The 19803-nt window shown below is 35.6% G+C and overlaps 1 protein-coding gene across 2 annotated transcripts in view; it reads left to right on the top strand.

Moving 5' to 3' along the window:
• LOC107222048 overlaps positions 1-17581 on the top strand; it is a 32080-nt gene extending 14499 nt beyond the window's left edge. For both annotated transcript variants that reach the window (XM_046731434.1, XM_046731433.1), the window contains exon 2: positions 16210-17581. In XM_046731434.1, coding sequence (XP_046587390.1) covers positions 16235-17161 — 927 coding nt within the window. In that variant the 5' untranslated portion in view covers positions 16210-16234 and the 3' untranslated portion in view covers positions 17162-17581. The remainder of the gene's footprint in view (positions 1-16209) is intronic.
• Positions 17582-19803: the final 2222 nt, after the last annotated feature.

Here is a 19803-nt window from a genome sequence, read left to right as displayed (position 1 = left end):
TAAATTTAAACTTGGAACTTTTATACATCGTTTGAAATTTTTCAATTTTACTCGTTTGCCAAATACTTATTACTATAATATAAATGTGTGATTCAGTTTGAAATAAAAACTATGAATATTTAAACTTGGTACAGTTAAAGACTTTAAAATATGTGTAATACAATTTATAACGATTGGATCGGGTTCGTTTTATTTCGTTTTGTTCATCGTTTTTATTTTCCAAGATACGAAAAATATCTCGCGAATCATAATTTTGGATTTGAAAGACCTGGAGAAAATTTTGCGTTGCAATTACCAACAAAAGGATCGACGACAGCGCAAAATGGTTAGGCGTGCCTCGTTTTTCGTAACGATACCTGTTTTACTCAATTTTTCTAGTCATTATAAGAAATGAGATTTTTCTCAGTGCAGTGCGAAATTAGTCGCAATTCTGCAGCCTCGGCTTGTATGAACAATGAAACTTTTCTCTACAAAGAATATCAAAGAGGTGTATTACGTGTAGGCGGTTAGTTACGAAACGATGCGAAATTAAAACGCTAACACAATTCAGCAGCAATTATCGCGGTGTTTTAATCTTTCCAGGCTCTTTGCGTGAAGAAAATTACGCCTGACGTGATGTCTGTTGTGAAAAATCGTCGCTTTTACTCATATAATTTCTGCAAGCATTTCGCGTGTCTTATTCGTTGCAAATCTAAACACCGATGAAATCGGAAACTTGCCGAGTAATCAATTTTTGGGATCGAGTTGAACACTTTTTTTTTTTGAACTGCAAAATATACGCGGCGAAATTTATACACTTGCTTCCGAGTTTTCGTTAAGCGCTTTTAGACGATTTACAGTTTTCAATAATAGATGAAAATAATAATAATACTGTTGATGGAATAAAATTTTTTCAATACTTTTTCCACATAATATAACGCAGTCAACGTTTTATTTCTAAGTTGTTTTGCACAGTTCTGAATTTCTGTAAATATCCGAATAATCATGAAGATTGTCGGCGAATTTCGCGGGAGAATGTAAAAAAAAAAAAATTAAACAACTCATGGAATTCTCATCTTTTCTACGATTATTAAGAAATCGTTTTGAAATTCTCTGTAAATTTCTCAAACTGTTAAAATGCGCATTGCTATTGTTTTACAGTTGAAATTGTACTTAAATCGATTATTCACATAATGGTTAATAATTATTACAGAAATTAACCAATAATTATTATTCTATGGAAAATTTCAAACAGTTGTCTTTATCCTGCGTCGATTATACATATTTTTAGAAAAAAATTTCTCACACACTTCCGTAGATATTCAAGCTATTGGATACCGGTTGATCCAATTCAGCTGGATCATTGAGTTGATCGGTACGATAAAAAAAATTTTTAAAAAACAAACGGAAAAACAAAGAAATGAAAAAGTAAAAACAGTGTTTTGCCAGCCAACAGGCCGACGAAATGCCTCTGAAATACTAGCACCGGAACTGATTGCCAATGATTGGGAAGAACGTAGCATTGAATAAAAAGACAAGGTCTAAAGACAATTTTTACGATTCGCAGAAAAATCTTCCTATATCTGTATATATTATTATGTATATAATATATACGTGTATGATGTTTTAGTCGATGATTTTCTAATTTGTCTTGTTTTGTTTGCAAAATTTCATCTTGATTAACAATATCGCTTCACGACGCGGCGAAAATTTTTGCGGTTTGATTTTCATGACGCAAATCGTAAAGAGGGAATTGTTTTAATTCAGTCTTGAAAAGTACATCGAACCTTAATTGGTACGTATATTATGTACAAGCGGTCTTAAGCACGTGGTCAATCGATCGATCGATCGATCGATCAATCAATCAACCAAACAACGAATCTAACGTTACACGCGTACAGCTGAAAAGGAATTTTTATTGACTCGAAAGAAATGACAACTATATAATGTACGATATAATCGGATTGCCGAAAGACTCGGAAAAATACAGCACAAGATCAAGGTCAGTCAAGCTGCGATGGACGTTAAACTGCGCTAATTTAATCGGCATAATGATTGCAATTCGTGCGACGCGAAGTTCGATGTCAGCAGAGTCTATCTCTGAGATGCGGAAAGAGGGAGAGAGAGAGAGATGGGGAGCATCTTTTATTAACTATTAGGCGAATCGATCGGTTAGATTTTTCAATCGATACCGTACGTTTCTCAAACTTTAAATTTTAATGTCTTCGTTAAGTCGTTGAAGAAATTCATTAAGGCAAACGATTAACAGATGTCGGGATAGTCAAAAAACGTGTGAAAAACGCGATTCTGAAACTTTCTGATCCAAACCTTTTTTTTTTCATAGAAATTGTTGGCAGATTTTTGCAGAATACTTCTTCGAAAGCTTACGATCAAATGTTAAGTGATTAATTCTACGATTATGTTGAAGCTATGGAATTTCTTCAATCAACTTTTTCCGTTTTTTCGACTCTTAGACACATTGGATACCTAATTATCGTAATTTTCTTTTCACATCGAAATTTGAAGAAATCACAAGGATTTTGAGACAATTTTAGAAAATGATGAAAGAAATTTACTCAATTATACACTGATTTGAAAAATTTCGAACTACTACGATAATTCGAAACTGGACTATTTTGGTATTCCTCGAAAATTCCGTGATAATCTCTGTAACTAATTCTGATAAGCCTGAAACATTTTCCCACGAACATTCATTCGGAGATTGTTTAACGTCGGATGAAACGTTCGCACTCTACAGCTGTTGTTTAATAGTATAGATATCTACGTCAAAGATCAGAGAACATTGCCAACTATACAACGGGACTGTCATTTGCACCGCCGTCAAGTGAAGAAGAAGAAGAAGAAGAAAAGAAGAAGAAGAAGAAGAAGAAGAAGCGCGTGCGCTTGTAAAAACTAGATGTCGTCTACATCCATCAGGTATTCCATCGTCGATGTAGACAAGAATATCGTCCCGCGAAGAAAGACTTGAATTTTAACCTTAAGGTCGTGCAATACTCCTGCCTTTACCGATCGAGCAAACTCACCCTTTTTCTTCCTATATTAAATGAACAAACGATCGAAAAGAGTTAAAATTTCGATAGCGCGTCGTTCTTTTGTAGCGGAATTCGGGAAAGTTAATGATACACCGAAAATGGTGAAGCAAAAAATTTGTGCCAACCTTTTATTAACGTAATTATTACGATTTCTAATCCTCGTTCAGCGACCTCAATATTGCATGAAAACAGTCTCACGATGGATTTTTATTTTACTCCTCATTCTTTCCAGAATTCCGTAAAGTATCTCAGCTATGCACTTCTTGGTCCCTGAATTGCCGGAAATGTAGGAATAACAACACGTGTAAAAAAAATCACACATGCTTTTGACGATTTTCGGGATATGAGTAACTTTTCTTAATTCCGTAGAAATTTGATACCTTTTTATTCGTTTGTTAAAAAAAATGATAACCTTAACTCACCGTCAATTTTGCGTGAAAATATTAACGAAAATGAAAAATATCAAGAGACTTTTTTGTGGTCTTCGGATATGTTATTCAATGTTGCATATTTTCAGAACTATTGTGACCTCTAAACTGAAAAAATTGAAGAATCGAAAATAATCGTATTAAATTGAGAGAAAATAGAAGTTTATATAATTTTTAATTTTTTTTTTACAAAATATTGTTACCTACAAAACAGATCTCTTGATATTTTTCACTTTTGTCTGTATTTTTACGGGAAATCGACGCTGAGTTAAGGTAAGCATTTTTTTTTTTTTTACACGTTATATCGATGTAAAAACGAAAACTCGAAAGCAGGGCTCTTTAAATCTTATCCGATCGACCACAAATTCCCAGGGGATTTTTTTCTTTTTTGCATCGTAAACAACGGTTTATGGGGAATACGCACTGAAAAAAATAAAATAATCTCATTTGGCGAACCACTCAATATATATATATATATATATATAATATATATGTATATGTATACAGGTAGGAAAGTATACATATATATGGGTACATTTGCACACGTAATTGCTCATGAAAAGTCAATCAGTGACACATTTAACATGTGTGAATAAATTTTTCACCCGAAGCTGTGAGCAACACTTTATATTTTATACGACCGATCTTTTTCGCGGTGCTCATCGGAGTGAAACCGTATTAATATTAACGCCATGTGAAATTGTGCAGGCTGCAGATGGACGAACGAATATGAAAAAGAAACTTGCTGTCACCGGTGAAATTTGATGCTTTATTTAAATTCGTTTCAATCCTACGATAGACCATATTTTACGATTAACATAAACTGGGACACTTTTTACATATTATAACTATATCAAGTTTGATATACTGTTACTTTATTTACTTTTTTTTAATCTTTTTTTTTCTGTTACTGCAATTTAACAGATAGTAAGGACTGGTTGAATAAGTAATGTAGATACTTTTTCAGATTTTCATTTTACTCAGCACCGTTTTGAAAATGCGTTAAAAAAAATGTAGCATGTGTATTATTTATATACATATAAACATGATGTAATTATCTTGACGTAAAAATAGTCAAGTTCGTAAAAAGTTGGTAGAAACCGTATAAAGTCTATTGGTTTTTTTTCTGATTAGTTTAATTTCCAGTACAGTGTAATACTTGTAACTTTTTTTAGCCGCGTTTCACGACAATCTTTTTCTCTTAGTGAAAATAAAAAATTGAAACAAAATATGCAAAATATATATAAAAATTCCTGGAAACTTTATCAACGAACTACAAATGTAAAGTGAAAAAAAAATATATATAATATTCGCATAGAAAAATGCAGGAATGTTGTAGCTCTGCAATTGGATTGGTTAGAAACAAATTTCGAAGCTTTTGACGGTCAGTGATGGACTTTATAGATTTTAACGGGTCTTGAGGAATTTGCAGAGGTTCAGTTCGAGTCTCGGGTCTTGTGTGAAATATTGCCTTAATGGGATCGTCTGGTGTGAAGGCTGTTTCTTTAAAAGGTTTTTGAGTATTTTTCACACAAACCGTTGAAATAAAAATGCTGATTATTTTCACATTATATGTATTTATCGACGTTTGAACAAACTTTGTGAATTTTTTAGTAACGAAATATCGAGTATAACCTGATGTATACTGCCCGATAGGAACGGATGTAGAAAGAAGTGTAGCGAGCTAAACAAATGGAGAAAGAATTTTTTTCGTAAATCAAAATCTAGTATAAACATCATGATTGTCTTAATTCACGCTATAGATATAGGTATAATAAAGATGGTGTAAAAATTTTAACAAGATCGGTCTAGTTTCTTTTTCAGACATCCCGTCTACATTTTTTTTTTACATACGTTCCTATCGGGCAGTATACAATACAAGTTGTATGCAATATTAAGTCTCCGAACAATGAACAAAGTTTTTCCATATGTCGATAAATATAATGTGGAAATAATGAGAAGTTTTATTTCAATGGCTTGTCTTGAAAGGATACTCGAAAAAACCTTTAAAGAAACAGCCTTCACACTGGACGATCCCCTTAAATCATGTAAATTATACCGTTTTCTACTCGCAGCGGTGCGTTGAATAATAAATTATATTGTTTTACCGCAGAAATGCCCGATCTTTCAGTACACCTGCAACATTCACCTGCACGATGATTCACGGTATGAAAAATAAAATCAGCTTTTTTTTTTACTTCTAGCGACAAACGGTAGAACGAATTTTCTTCACTCGTTATCAGTTAATTAATATTGAGTGTACAACTTATAATGAAATATATTTTGCTAGGTCTGTGATAAAATTCTCGCAAAGATTTTGGTAAATAGTTTTTTTTTTTTCAACGAGTTTCCTGCAAATGCTGTTTACACAAAATTTTCATAAAAATTGAAACATTCCAAAAATATCATGGGACAATGCTCATGCTTTTGTAAATTGTTTTTATACATTTGTAAAATTGTTCAATCGTAGTTACTACAGTGCGAAAAATTTCATTTGTTGCAGTAATTAGGAAAATTGAATTGAAAACTGTTTAAATATTGTTTTTTCATTTTCTACCTAGAACTATATGTTTCCATCATGGTGAAAAATGAAAATAGTAGTTCTCTCAGTGTATTCGGTAGAAATAGAAAATAAAATTTCCAAGTTACGTTGAAACACTTTTTATCCTATTACGGCAGCAGAGTCTCGTCAGATTGTTATCTAATATATTTTCTCGTGCATCGCATTAGCCTCGGCGTTAACAGAGAGACTTTGTCGTGTGGGTGCAGTTAGCGGTAGCGGATTTCTGGATACCGCAATCAGCGCACGTTAAACGATGCACGCATGTCGCAGCTCGTATTTATATTTATACCTACCGGTAAATGAAACGCCAAAGAATCTCGATAAAACTTTATTTTATACGTATGGGAGGATGTAATAAAACCCAGCCGCAGGTCATCGGCAATGATATTTTATGCCTGCGTTAATACAGTTTATGCAAAATTCCGCGAAAGTCTTTGGCGCACTTCGCAAACGGTTGTAAAACCTCTCTTCTTGTCGACAATATTTTGTTGGTTATATTCGACTTTCAACTTCACGTCGTGAAATCAATTTTACTGTGTTATTTTTTGTTTATTTTATTTTCAACCCTAATCGTCGCAGTGACTTTGAATTAGAGATAAAAATATAAACATCTTCTCAATCCGCGTATGGGTTACAAAATTGCGTATCTTAAATTTCGATAAGGATAAAGTTCGTGACGTTTTTTAATTTGGGATTATACATTTGTAGGAGAAATTTTATTTCGCAATTTCACGATGGTCTGAAGTTCGATTAAACGGTGATAAAGACGAAACAAAATTTTGCTCTTGAATGTCATCGCGATGGATCGGAATATAGTTAATTGTTGAACATATTTCGTTACGTCAACTTCAAATTTTCGATGTAAGTTTTTCAAGAATAATTTTAATATTCTTTACCCGCTGTGTAATTATTTGCTAAATATTTATATACCTACATACGTGGTTGAATATCTGTTTTAGAGGATGATTTTCTCGTCTTCTTTCTCATGTTCTCTATTTCTCCAACTCGTATATATATAAATATACATATATATATATACTTGTGACTCGCCACCCTCGATTTTCACAATTTTTTATACAAATTTATATTTATACAAAATCGCAAAACTAATTCCGAAAATGGCGTGTTTAAAAATTTGAAAAAATTTACAGTGATTCTATGATTTAAAATGAGATTTTTGAGCCCCACGTGATAATGGAATCTCAATATTTACTATTTTTTTAGTGTTTAGTTTTTAGTTTTTGAATATCTAAATCGTTTTTTTTTTCCTTTTCTTCTTCCATCCATCTCGACGTAAATAGGTTGCAGAATTGCGTTATTTTCAAGATTCCATGATTTATTATTTAGATCAAGGATTAGGAAGAAACAAAAAATAAGCACCAATTCATAGAACAAATCGTGGAATATTCTACGTGAATTTTTGCAAATTTTAAAAAATAGCGTGTTTCGCAATACGATTTTCAATTTTCATTCAAATTTCAATCGTGGCTTAAAAAAAATGTTTAAAAAATTTCGAGGTCCTCTTGGGTCGATAAGAACGTTATACTAAAAAATGATTGAAACCGAAGAGGCTGGCATACATAGGTTGCTAATTTGACGTGGAATGCTCCATATGTATATTCACACAAACACACACATGTAGAGTAAAAAAACTAGCATTCTTCCCCACAATATCGTTACGCAATCATAATGTACCTACATTATGTGAACTGTAAACCGCGGGAAGGTCGATTGGTATTCAATGGCGTTGGAAGTATTTCGAACGTGACGGGGCCTCTTCTTGGGACGTGTAACTCGGTCTGGGACCGCTCAGGGCGACCCTGACGACTCGACAGCCGTGCCAGCGGTCCCAGGATACGTGTCGGGGACTCGGTATGGGAAAGTTGAAGAAAAATGTTTATTCTATATATATATATATATATATATATATATATATATATATGGCATTGAATTTAAAATACCTTTGTACTCACGGATGCAAATTTTCTGATATTTTCGCGGAGAGGATAAAAACAAAAATTTATACATCCTTAATCGTAAGGAAGAATGGGGTAAAAGTTGAGAGAACATGTGGAGATTTTTTCAAGAGGTTGTTGTTTTTTTTTTTTTTTTCTTACAATTTTATCTTCCTTCGCTTTTTATCACGATTTTCTATCAAACTTGACTTATTGTTATGTACAGCCGAGGAAAGTGTGTCATCGTTGTTTTGAAACAGCTGGTGAATTAGTCTGAGAAAACGAATAAGAAAAATAGAGAACGAAGAGGGTGATTATGAAAAGAGAAAGAAAGAAAGAAAGGAAAATAGGAAAGAAAGAAAAACGAAATGGCGAAGGACGGGGACGAATAAAAAATGATGAAGTAAGTGAGAAAAAGAGAAAATTAGAGGGAAGGATTAAGATGGTGTGAGGAGGATAAAAAGCGTAAAAGAGAATTAGAGCTATACGGCGCGTCGTTCCGCAATCTTTACTTTTTATCGGATACCTTGAATATTGCCGTTTCAGCCGCAAAACTGTTACTCGCCGAACAAAAATGCTGCACTAATACCGCAGAATTTATTATACCTTTTATGACACTCTCTGTTCAACAGTTAAAAAATTTACCGTCACTTAACGATCATTTTTATTTGGATTTTTATCATGGATATTTTTTTATTGTTAATCTCTTTCTTTAAACATGATACAAATTCGACTGCAGTTCTACACTCTCTTAATATTTATTGCTGATAAATTTAATTGTCTTCTATTTATTTATTTATTTATTTATTTTTTTAACGATAAGCAAAACGCATGTTACATAATAAAAATTTTATTCAACGGACTGTTTTCTTTTCTCTCGTTTTCTTTTTTTCTAACAATTTTAGACATTATTGAATTTACGCTCAACCACAGTCTGTATTTAAATTTCACGTCAAACTTTATGAATACGTTTGAAATGAACAGATATTATTATTATTGTTAACCTTCTACAACAAAGTTTTCTACATTTGACTTTGCATCAAATTCACTGTCTATTCGATAATTCGTTTATTCTTCTCCGACAACGATTGCTCTATATATATTAAAAATCGCAATAAACTTTGATGTACGTACACTTTGAAATATATAGACTATCATTGCATATATATCCGAAGAAATTTTTCGCGTGTAACGGTTTGCGTAAAATTGCACATCTCGTTAGAATATTTTTTTCTTTCTAATCATACCTACACATTAGACTGGGACAAAAAAAAAACGAAGAATTTTTTTTTTAATGGTACTGTAAAAACATCGTTCATGACGATAAATAAAAATTATCCTGAAAGTTTGAGCCCTTAATATTAATATTAAGGGGTGTATCGTTACAGCTATTGATTTTTTAACAGTTACCGCATTTTTTTACCCAGAATCCGTCAATTATCAATCTGAAAAATTTTATCAATCCATATTTTTGAAGGAAATTAAATTTCCTACAAAAAAGCTCTCCTACTAAATTGACGTAGATCGAGCCGTTTCCTTGTAATCGTGCCTTAAACATTGATTTGTTTTTTCAAATTTTTGTTTGAATTTTTGATTTTTGTAGTTACCAGAAAAATCAATATTTTCATAGATCGAACCATTATTTTTTTGGGAAATTTGACGCTCTACAAAAAAGGTCTCTTAACATTTTTCATGAAATTCACTCCTTTAAAAGTTATTCGACATTGAAATTGTATTCAAAAGTAATTTCAAATCAAAATCAATAGCTGTAACGATACACCCCTTAATAAAATAATATCAAGGGCTCAAACTTTCAGGATAATTTTTATTTGTCTTCACGAACAATGTTTTTACAGTAACGTTAAAAAAAAATTGTTCGCTTTTTTTTGGCCCAGTCTAGTACACATGGAACATTCCGTACGATAATATCGTATATAATGATTTAGTATACGCAGGTATATAATTATTCATTTACTCATTTCATTTCCGTGAACGGATTAAGAATTTTCTGATCTTCTTATTTTCTCTTATGCATATAATACCTTGTACCTGATACTTTTTTCATCTTATTTTCGTACGCTTAGTTGAATATATTACGCGTTCCGTGAAATGCATAGAACACGGAGAGATGGTCTCGTCCGTCCCGTTGCAACAGCTCACAGACAGTCCTTGGTGCATATTATATGTATATGTATACATGTATGTGTATGTATACATACATAGATACATATGCATACTCACTCGGTGTACTTTTCGCACGCTTCTAGACTAACCAACAGAATCCTCTGTACCGCTTCTGCTATTATATAAAGAGCGACGGTTAAAGTTACACTTCCTAGTGATTCTGTGATGAATATGAATGGGTCAGATGTTTCAAACAAATTGCCATCCCGGTACTTACATGACGTAGAAAAGACGTTCACGAAACGTCAGACGGTCGGACATTTCAAAACCGGCCATCGAGATGCTCTGCATACACGCGTATCCGCCTGACGGAAAATTGGGAATGATGTGTATTTTTATTTTTTAAACTTGTGTCCCGTTTAGAGCGGTTTTATTTTTGTCGTTTTCTTCCATTCATATTCTTTGCCATTTTAATTTTTTTTTTTTGGCTGGTCTTACTTCGATCGAAATACATTTTGCAACGCGTTTAATACGTATTATTGAAGTTAATCATTTTCGTTTATCTGTCATTAGTTTTTTTACTACATATTTTATTCGAAAAGGAAATATCGTAGAAAAATGTCACTTCGAGATCATATTGGTAGGTAATATTTTTTATCTTACCGATGTAACATTTCAGGCTGCGTTTAAGAAAAGCTCGCAAGTACTGAAAATGTAATTTTAAACCAAACGTAGCCTGATAATGCACGTAAAGAATTTTGTCAAAATTGTTTTAAAGATAAAATTTGAGAGAAACGTATCGTTGCTTTCCATTTTCAAGCCACGTTTATTATTTTTAGTTGCTGCTTTAAATCAATTTTTCAACAATCACTCCTATCGATATTGTAGTATAATTTTATTCAAAATGAAAACAACAAATAAATGTAATAATAATAATAAAAGGCTACGCGTATCCAATTTGACTTTCCGTCAATTATAGTCAGATCGTGTGATACAGTTTTTATTACACCTATAATAACATTATCTCGAGATCGATCGACGTTACGTTATTTGTGCACCGGTTTTATCCTCGAGGATAGTCAGGTGTGAACGAGACTTGAGTCAAAGAGTCGGAGAGGAGGAGTGAGAGGAGAATGGGGATAAAGGGGCAGCCGGAAAATCGTGATTAATTTGAATAATGTCAATTCGTAATGGAACCGCGAGATCTTAGGCATCCCGTATCCGGAACTTATCGTTCAAAATCGATTCTTCCATTACAGGCTTGAACAATCAGCACGCGCCGCGGTAAGAATTCGACCTTTTTTTTTTTTGTCCACGCTGGACGAGGGGGATAAAAAGATGAATAAAAAAAAGGGCAAAATCCCCCCACGCACGAAACTCAAGTGAAATTTACTTTTAGTTTTTCGCAATCATCTTCGAAACGATCGATCGAAATTTTTTTTAAACAATTGCAAGGTACCTGACAATGTTATGCGAGTCGATACACGCGGTTTATCATACGATACGTTATCATGCACATACAGCTGTAGGATGAGAAAACTTGTTGAATGAAAAAAATAACGGTCAATTGCTCACGGCACGTGCGCAGCAGTGTTTTATATATATATATGAACATATGTGTGTACATATCGTGATAAATCGAATTACGAAAGGTGTAGTACGATTCCTTTGTACCCAGAGATACATTTCTTTTCGGTTTTTGTTTTTTTTTTTTTTTTGTCGTCGTCTTCTTCCGATTCGCCGTTCGCCGGTTCTGTTTCGTTACAGTAGAGGTATATTTTTGTCCGAAAGGTTTTATTATTATTCGACCCCGGGATTCCTTACTACTCACTCGTACACCCATTCTTTGTAGAATGATGTTATTTTGTCGAGTTCAGTGCAGCATCGTGCGAGAAAACCCCGTTACTTCAGTCAACGAACAAATCGGACGATTCTCTGTAAGTCGTGATTGTCACTTATCAGACGCTTTTGTAAGCGGTGACAATTGACAATAATGTAGATTTCGGTGAAACGAAACGGGAAACAAAACGTCGTTCCCGCTTTGTAACCACGGTGTTCTCATCGTTCGCGCTTAACGGTCACCGTAACATTTTGAAAATCGGTTTCCTCGTTCTCGGAAGAAATTCGAACTTCCCACCTCGGAATTCATGTCCGGTAATTTAGCGAGTGTTACAAAATGAAAACGGTGACGAACTTGGTTTGCTTCAGAATCGTGGATTGACTAGAGTTTTCGAAGAAAAAAAAAACAAAAAGAAAAGAAAGAACCGAAAAGGAAACAAGTCGACTATTGTCACGGGTTGAAATCCAAAGTATGACGATTATTCTTGCGTCCACGTATTGTGTAATGATAATGGAGATTGAGAAGATGCGATATGACAATTAGAGATAATTAATGCAAGTATAGCCTTGTAATGAAAGCAGATGTATAATACGTGCGGTGCAAGTACGCTTAGGTACAGCGGTTTATATGGCGTGCTGGTATACCTAGAATTATGAAACCAAAGCCTGCGACAATATCGTTGTACGTAAAAGAAAACAGTCTACCTATGTATAATTTACCCACAGCTATGACGTTAGATTCATACGCTTGTAATCCAAACGAGGAATTGCTCGAGTCACACGTGTGTGTATAAATGGTACGAATGCGCGTATAATGGATACCGGCAGGTGTGTTATAAAGGATTTTTCCCCGATGTATACTTACGGTATGGGAAGGTAACAATTTGCGGCTATAGTCCTCCGTGTATACGCGGAAATTTGTTGATCATAGTGCAAAATCAGGTGCAATTAGTCTATGAAAGTCTTGAAACAGCAGTTTCCTTGTCTCTTTTACTTCTTTTTATATACTTCATTGTTTACGTACGTACAGCGAGGAAAAAGTCAAGCCGGTGAACTAGGCGTGAAAAAACGAAAAAAAGAAAGATAATAATAATAAAATAATTGTCGCACTTACTTGCGGTAGAACTTGGTGAAAAGTGGAGTAAACGTGACGTCGATTGAATTTCGGTTTTTGTACGGTGAGGATAAATAACTCTAATGACACGTTTCTACATGCTGAGTAATTCTATTGTCGTACTTTCAGCCGGGCGGACAGTCACGACGAGCTTTCGCTCTTTTAGATCGTCGCGGTCGATTTTACCGGCAGGTCGACGATCCATACGCTGCTCGGTCGATAACCAAGTTCGGCAGAGACCTTGGCCGATAATAATTCACCAGCGTCGTACGGCAAGCTGTACCAAACACTTTTGTCGGTGTGGTTCGCTCTACTGAAATCTGTAATCCCGTTGAGTTCAAGGTTACGCAGTGAGCTATGTCTTGGATCGCGATCGACGAGCTCTCGATCAAAGCGATTTCTTCTCTTTACTCGACTTTTACGTATCTTTCTAAAAATTGTAATATTATCTTTTTATTCCGAGATGGTAAAACAGTTTGAAAGAAATTTGATGAAAATTTTTAGCGTAGCTGCAGCTTATCTCGAAAATAATTTGCCAACGGATGAGCCGAAAAGTAAGTTTATAGTATATTATATATTAGATACAGGTTTTTCGTTGAAAAGAAAAATTAGAAGAAGGAGATGTGGCACTCTGGATGTTTAAAAACTTGATTAAGTCTTTACGGTAATTCAGATTCATGTTCAAGCTCGATAACATATGTCCGTAATTCAATCTGCTAAAAAAATCACCACAAATCGATTACTATTGTTCATTTGAGTGCGTTTATTTTGACACATCTTTAAACATCTTTTCGCAAAGTCAGCTTGAATTCGAACTTTTTGAAATATTATCGATTCGTACAGATATTGTTGGTTTTTTCAATAGTACGTAAATTTGAGTCGGTGTCCGTTTGAATGTAACTGGTACTCAAACTGTAATTTCAAACTTTTTACAACAAGCGCATTGGTCGACGTCTAGAGGGAGACTGTACGTTTATACCATAATTGGTAAGAGGTGGACGTTGATTTTAATTAAAATTGTCGGGCGTTGGCACTGCACGGACATTCCAGATCAAACCTGAATCATTTAATCACCCGTCGTTGTGCTATCCCGTTCGCGAGATAGTTGACGACGAGAACCGGGATAAAAGGCGTATTATAGCCTGGAGGTACGACGCGCACGGTGTAACATCGATACAGGTACATGGGTGTAAAATGAGACGGTAATCACGTGCCGAATTCCGTCAGGGAGTATATCTTTGATCGATGAAAAGGTCTGAGAGAAAAGTGATTGTTAGCCGCATATCGAATCATCATCATCATCATCCTCATTATATCGTAGTTACCTGCAGAATAAGAATTACCTGAATTAGCCATACGCGAAGCAGTTTACTTCAAAAACGATATTCGTGCACGTTAGGGTGGTTCATTTTGCAACGTTTTTTTTTTTTTTTGAAGTTGCCACAGGAGAAATTTGCGACAAATAGTGAAAAAAAAAAAGTTGTCGTAAATCCTGGAGGTGATTTACCAATTATTGCAATACTTGTTACTTGTTTTTAAGCGTACACCTTACGGACTTCTGTGTATTAGTTTATCTATTTTTTTTTTTCTTGGTTTTTTTCGGTATTTGTCACAAATATTCGCGTGACACCTTTAAAAAAAATAATAATAATAACAGTAATGAAGAAACGAACCCCCCTAACGTGCGCGCAAGGTGCATATTAACGAAGCGCAAAGTGTATCACGTTATGGACCGGTAAATGCACAGGTATACTTACACTCGGTTACTCCGCGGTTGAATGGTTCTTATCATCGAGTGCCGTGATGGACCACGTGCGGTCCATCCTAACCGTGATTCCGGGGGTCCGTGAGGATGGCCTTCGAAGGTCTCGGCTCCCCCTCGCTAGGATGCATCTCGCCAAGGCGTGAAGAATCCGCGTGACTCGTCAAATCTACAAACCGCTTTCAATTATCCTCCGTCATTGTGATGCTGTTTTATATTTTACTCCTGCACTGTACTCGAGGCACAATGTCTCGGAACGAAATTTTAATCCATCTCTAAATAGGTTCGTCTTGTATACCCGACCAGCAACCATTCGCCGATCCCTGTGTCCGTGCTGGAGGCAATCGATCTTACTCCATCGCGATTGACGCAATGAACGTAAACTATTCGTCAGTCATACTTACCCATTATTCTGTTATATCTAACCATCGATTTGCGAGCTGTGAGAATTGGAAGTACCAGTTGAAAACTAGGTGTATAAACCTCTGGAACACTTTCACAATCAGTCAGTTTCTCACTACGTTGGAAAAACTTGAGACTACGATGAACGCGTTTTTAGGTTCGAAGATCCTCAGGATCGCTATGACCATGGAGACTACGCAAGGAGAGGAAACTCAAACGGATGAATTGACAAAACTTGTCACAGTAATCGTACACGTCAGGTTTATTTTTAGTACCACTAGTGTCGTTGATGTTCCCTTTGCACTGAAATTTCATTGGTTGCAGGGATGCCCGAGATCGACTAATCGATGATTTTGCACTACGATTCGTAGAAAGTTTTCACCGCCACCTTACGCTTCATCCACTGTCTTCGGTGCATACGGAACATCGGTGCCTTCTCATTTCAGATAGCTACATATTTTTATACGTGGAGTTTCTGCTCCTGATGTACTCTCCGTGGCTAAAACGATTAATGAATTCACGGTTATGATTATTTTCAGTACCTATCTTTATAGTCATACTTGTATCATGAGCAAAAGGCTAGAGAGTTTCAGATCATTAATATAGTGCCTCTGTAAGCACTGGCAGGAAACCTTCGTACTGTTCACGTGTTCAATTACCGTGACTCGTGGTCACGTAAACGGTTCAGATTATGTGCACAGTTCATACTTGGAGATGACAATGTATATGAACTTTTTTTTTGTATAATATAGTACTCGTGTCGTATGACCATAATCAAGTTTGAGGTGTCCTTTGGACTGGTGGTTACTTACGGTGACCGATCAAGTTCTGGAGAAGTTTCACTCTCGTACTGTTGAACTGCAGTGAATAACCACATTTGACGTAATTCTAGTGATCGTTTGGTAATGTTTTCGTTTCTTTCCAAGGTTCATGCGTCCGTTCGTAGCGTTACATAGTTCACAGTCTGAAAGCGATATATCGTTGTTTCAGGGTTCGAAGACAATAAGAAGAAAGCATGTCGTCGTTGGCGATCATCTTCATCATCACGATAGCCTCGTCGTTGGGTTCAAGAACATCAGCAGCCCCGGCCGATGAAACTTCGTACGATCGCAACCGGCTGAAGGTTGAAGATGCTACGGATGAAGAAGCGAGCGCCTCTCCGTTAACCGAATCGCCGATAAGCTCGACGAAGGACGAAGTCGAAGTAAGCGAGGATCAGGAAAACGAATCCAGGGTGAATTTCGAGGACGAAGCGAGTCGCGATCTGAGATCCGAAAATTCTCCCGACGCGGTGTTGGAGGATGAGGAGGATTATAAGAAAGACAAGAGGTCAAAGTCGAAGTCGAAGGGCAGGAAGCACAAGGCCCTCTTCATCGACTATCCCTTCATTCCTCAGCTGGCCGCGATGCCGAGTTACGACGCCTACGACGAACTCCAGGATACCGAGGGACGGACTCCGTCTGGTGGTGGGGGAAACGGGGCCTTAAGGAAGGGCTTCCAGGAGAGCAACATCTACTATATTCGGCTGCCCCCCACCCCATACATCTTCGTTCCGGGCCTCGGCTACGTGTCCCAGCCCCCGACCTACTCTACCGGGCATAGGATCAGGCCCCAAATCGGTCACGTAAGGCCCCAGCTGGATCCGTACAGACCGCACCACCCTCAGCCGATCTATAACTCGCCTCTGAACGAGATAAATCCCTTCATTAATTTGCCCGTCGATTTCGTTAGCAACGGGAAACCAACAGGTGTTTATCAGTGGCAGTCCCAGAACTATCAGCCTCACAAACGGCCCGAAACCCACATCGCCACCCTCGACAAGGGACCCTACTTTTTCAACGGAAGGCCCCACAGCATTTACCTTCTAAGGCCCGATGCTAGGCCTCCGGTTCATCAGTCTGTTCAGTTCCCTGATTATCAGGATAGCAGTTTGTATTACTGAGACGAAGTTGGGCGATCTTTACGTCGTCGTGACGGAAGGTCGGTGGAGAGGGTGAATATTGAGAAGTCGGACACGAGGAACGGGGATGTTTAAAACTCCGCGAAGGGGAATCCGGTACGGAAAAGTTAATTGTTATTCCCATAAGAAAATACGAGGAATGTCGTTGGATCTTTTGCACATCTGTTTTTGTTTTAAAAAGAACTTTTCACTGTTGAGATTATATATTGTTATAGTTAATTATTATAATCGTGGACGTAATATTGCCGTAGAAAAGTCTCATGATGTTTTTTTATATAATGCTGTGAACATATGTCACGCAATGTCTACGGTATGGTATAAATTCGTTTGAAGGAAATGAGATAACGAAATATTTGCTTAAAAAATAAAAAAAAAAAAATGAAAATGAAAACTGAAACACACGTTACGTAGTAAAATTGATACAAAAAACTGTTTGCTCAAACGTATCGGTGTTTTAGGGTAACTGGCATTGTAACGAATCGACGCCTATGTTCATATTGTTGACTATCAGCTTAAACGTTATAATATAATAATAATAATAATAACAATAATGATAGTAATAATAATGTAATAGGTAAAATATCTCGCAGTATTTTGAATAATTTTTATATCCAATATTTATATTTATTATTATAAATACGATACATAATATAATTATATATCTATAATAATATGTTTTATATACGGTACAGTCGCGTGACATTAAATTATTGTAAATAATAATTATAAAACGATAAGGTAACATATGCGTAATACGTGTAAAAGGTATATAAAAAAAAAAAAAAAAAAAACAGAAAACCAGAAAAAAAAAATTGCTTCCTACTCTAATCAATTTAAAAAAAAAAGACGATACGCAAAAATCGCTACCGTACAACTAATAACGTTAACTTGTTATCTTTTTTATAACCTGCATCACATGCAGCGGGTAACAGATTATTTCTCAGATTTTAGTACTATTTTTTCTTTTTTTTTTTTTTTTTTTTCTCGCGTACATTTGTAACGTCAAATATAATAATACGGTGTATTATTTTCCTGGGAATTACATAATACATAACCCGCAGGTCTCTTTTCTACTGAATCAATATTTGCTCAGCGGATGGCGTTGCAGCGTATTTGGTCTAGACTCCAGACTACACATCCTGCGGCTTATGATACACGGTGAACGATACGTCGGGAGGGGAGGGGAGGGAGGGGGTAAAAAAATAAAGAGGGAAAAAAAAAGAACCGACTTGTATCCCGCACCGGAAACATTAGTCCTTTTATACTCGTGATGTGGTTAACGTAGTATTTATCGCATAATATGTAGTTATTCCATTCATGCTCGCCCTTCTTACTCGTATTTAACGCCTGTGCAGTACGCGTAATTCGTCTGGACAGTTAAAATTAATGGAGTTCGCACGCATTTAATTTCCCTATGGATTTCATTACAGAGATTAAAGTCGAGACGAAGCGTTTTATGCGTATAACCGGCGGAGTTCCTCAGAGGTTCATTTGAAGATTTTTTTTTAAGAACTTCGCGATCGTTGGTTAATCATATCTATCTCGCATCGCGATTCCCTCGCTGCATACTCGCATTCCTATATAAACATTTGTAACTTGGAGATGAGAAAAATTTTAAGACCGGATTCTCTTTCAACTTGAAAAATATAATGATACGAACGGTAAATTGTTTACATCTCGTAGTTTGGACGAGCATTGTTGACGATATGCTTAAACTGACGCTTGTAATTTCAGACTGCATGATATTATCGCGTATGAATTTACAGTTTATCGTTTTGTACGTTTAGAGGTACGGATTATAGACAGGGTTGTAAAATTCTTTTACGGTATTCTTATTTTATATCTAAAAAAAAAAATCGTACGTCAACCGTTAAATTAAATTTTCAAATGAGAAATTTTTTCCATTGTAAAAAAAAAAAAAAAAAAAAAAAAAATTAATGGAAATGACGATGCGTAGAAAAAATTTGACGCATTACTTGCAACTCTAATTATTGGTAATAATTGATCTCGATTTCTTGATTTCCTCAAATAATAATAATTTTCAATCAAAATATTGCAAATTTTTTTTAAATACATATTTCGCAAACGATTCAAAACGCGAACAATACGTCGAACGATTTCGTTACTACGATTGGTCCGTAAACGTAAAAGAGGAAAAAACGATCACCTTACTTGATGCATGTATAGCTGCATAGCATATAATATAACACATACGTTGTATACATATAGCGTATGCGTGTACGCATGGTGAAGACAGGCATGCTGTTTATGGTCGAGAGTATGGGGCGTGTGTTGATTCTGCCGAAGATAACGTACTCGAAAAAGAAATAACGGGTTCGCAGTGGTTCTCATATTTAGCCACATGCTGCTGCACATCGCGTAAAACGACAAAATTCAATCTGCAATCCGTTGGAAGGACACGAAAGAATTTTCTTTCCTTTTTTTTTTTTTACAAATAACTATAAATACTTTATTACGAGCATACAATCGTAAACGTACAATACTTTATTATTATTATTATGTGATATCTCGTTACATCTAAACACTTGCGCGTACGTAATAATAATAACAATACTAATAATAATAATAAGAATGATAATAATAATAATAAGGATCGTCGCGTA

This window comes from Neodiprion lecontei, chromosome 2, assembly GCF_021901455.1.
Source record: "Neodiprion lecontei isolate iyNeoLeco1 chromosome 2, iyNeoLeco1.1, whole genome shotgun sequence".
Classification (NCBI taxonomy): Eukaryota; Metazoa; Arthropoda; class Insecta; order Hymenoptera; family Diprionidae; genus Neodiprion; species Neodiprion lecontei.
The sequence above is the reverse complement of the archived record's forward strand: the minus strand, read 5'-3'. Positions and strand labels throughout refer to the sequence as shown.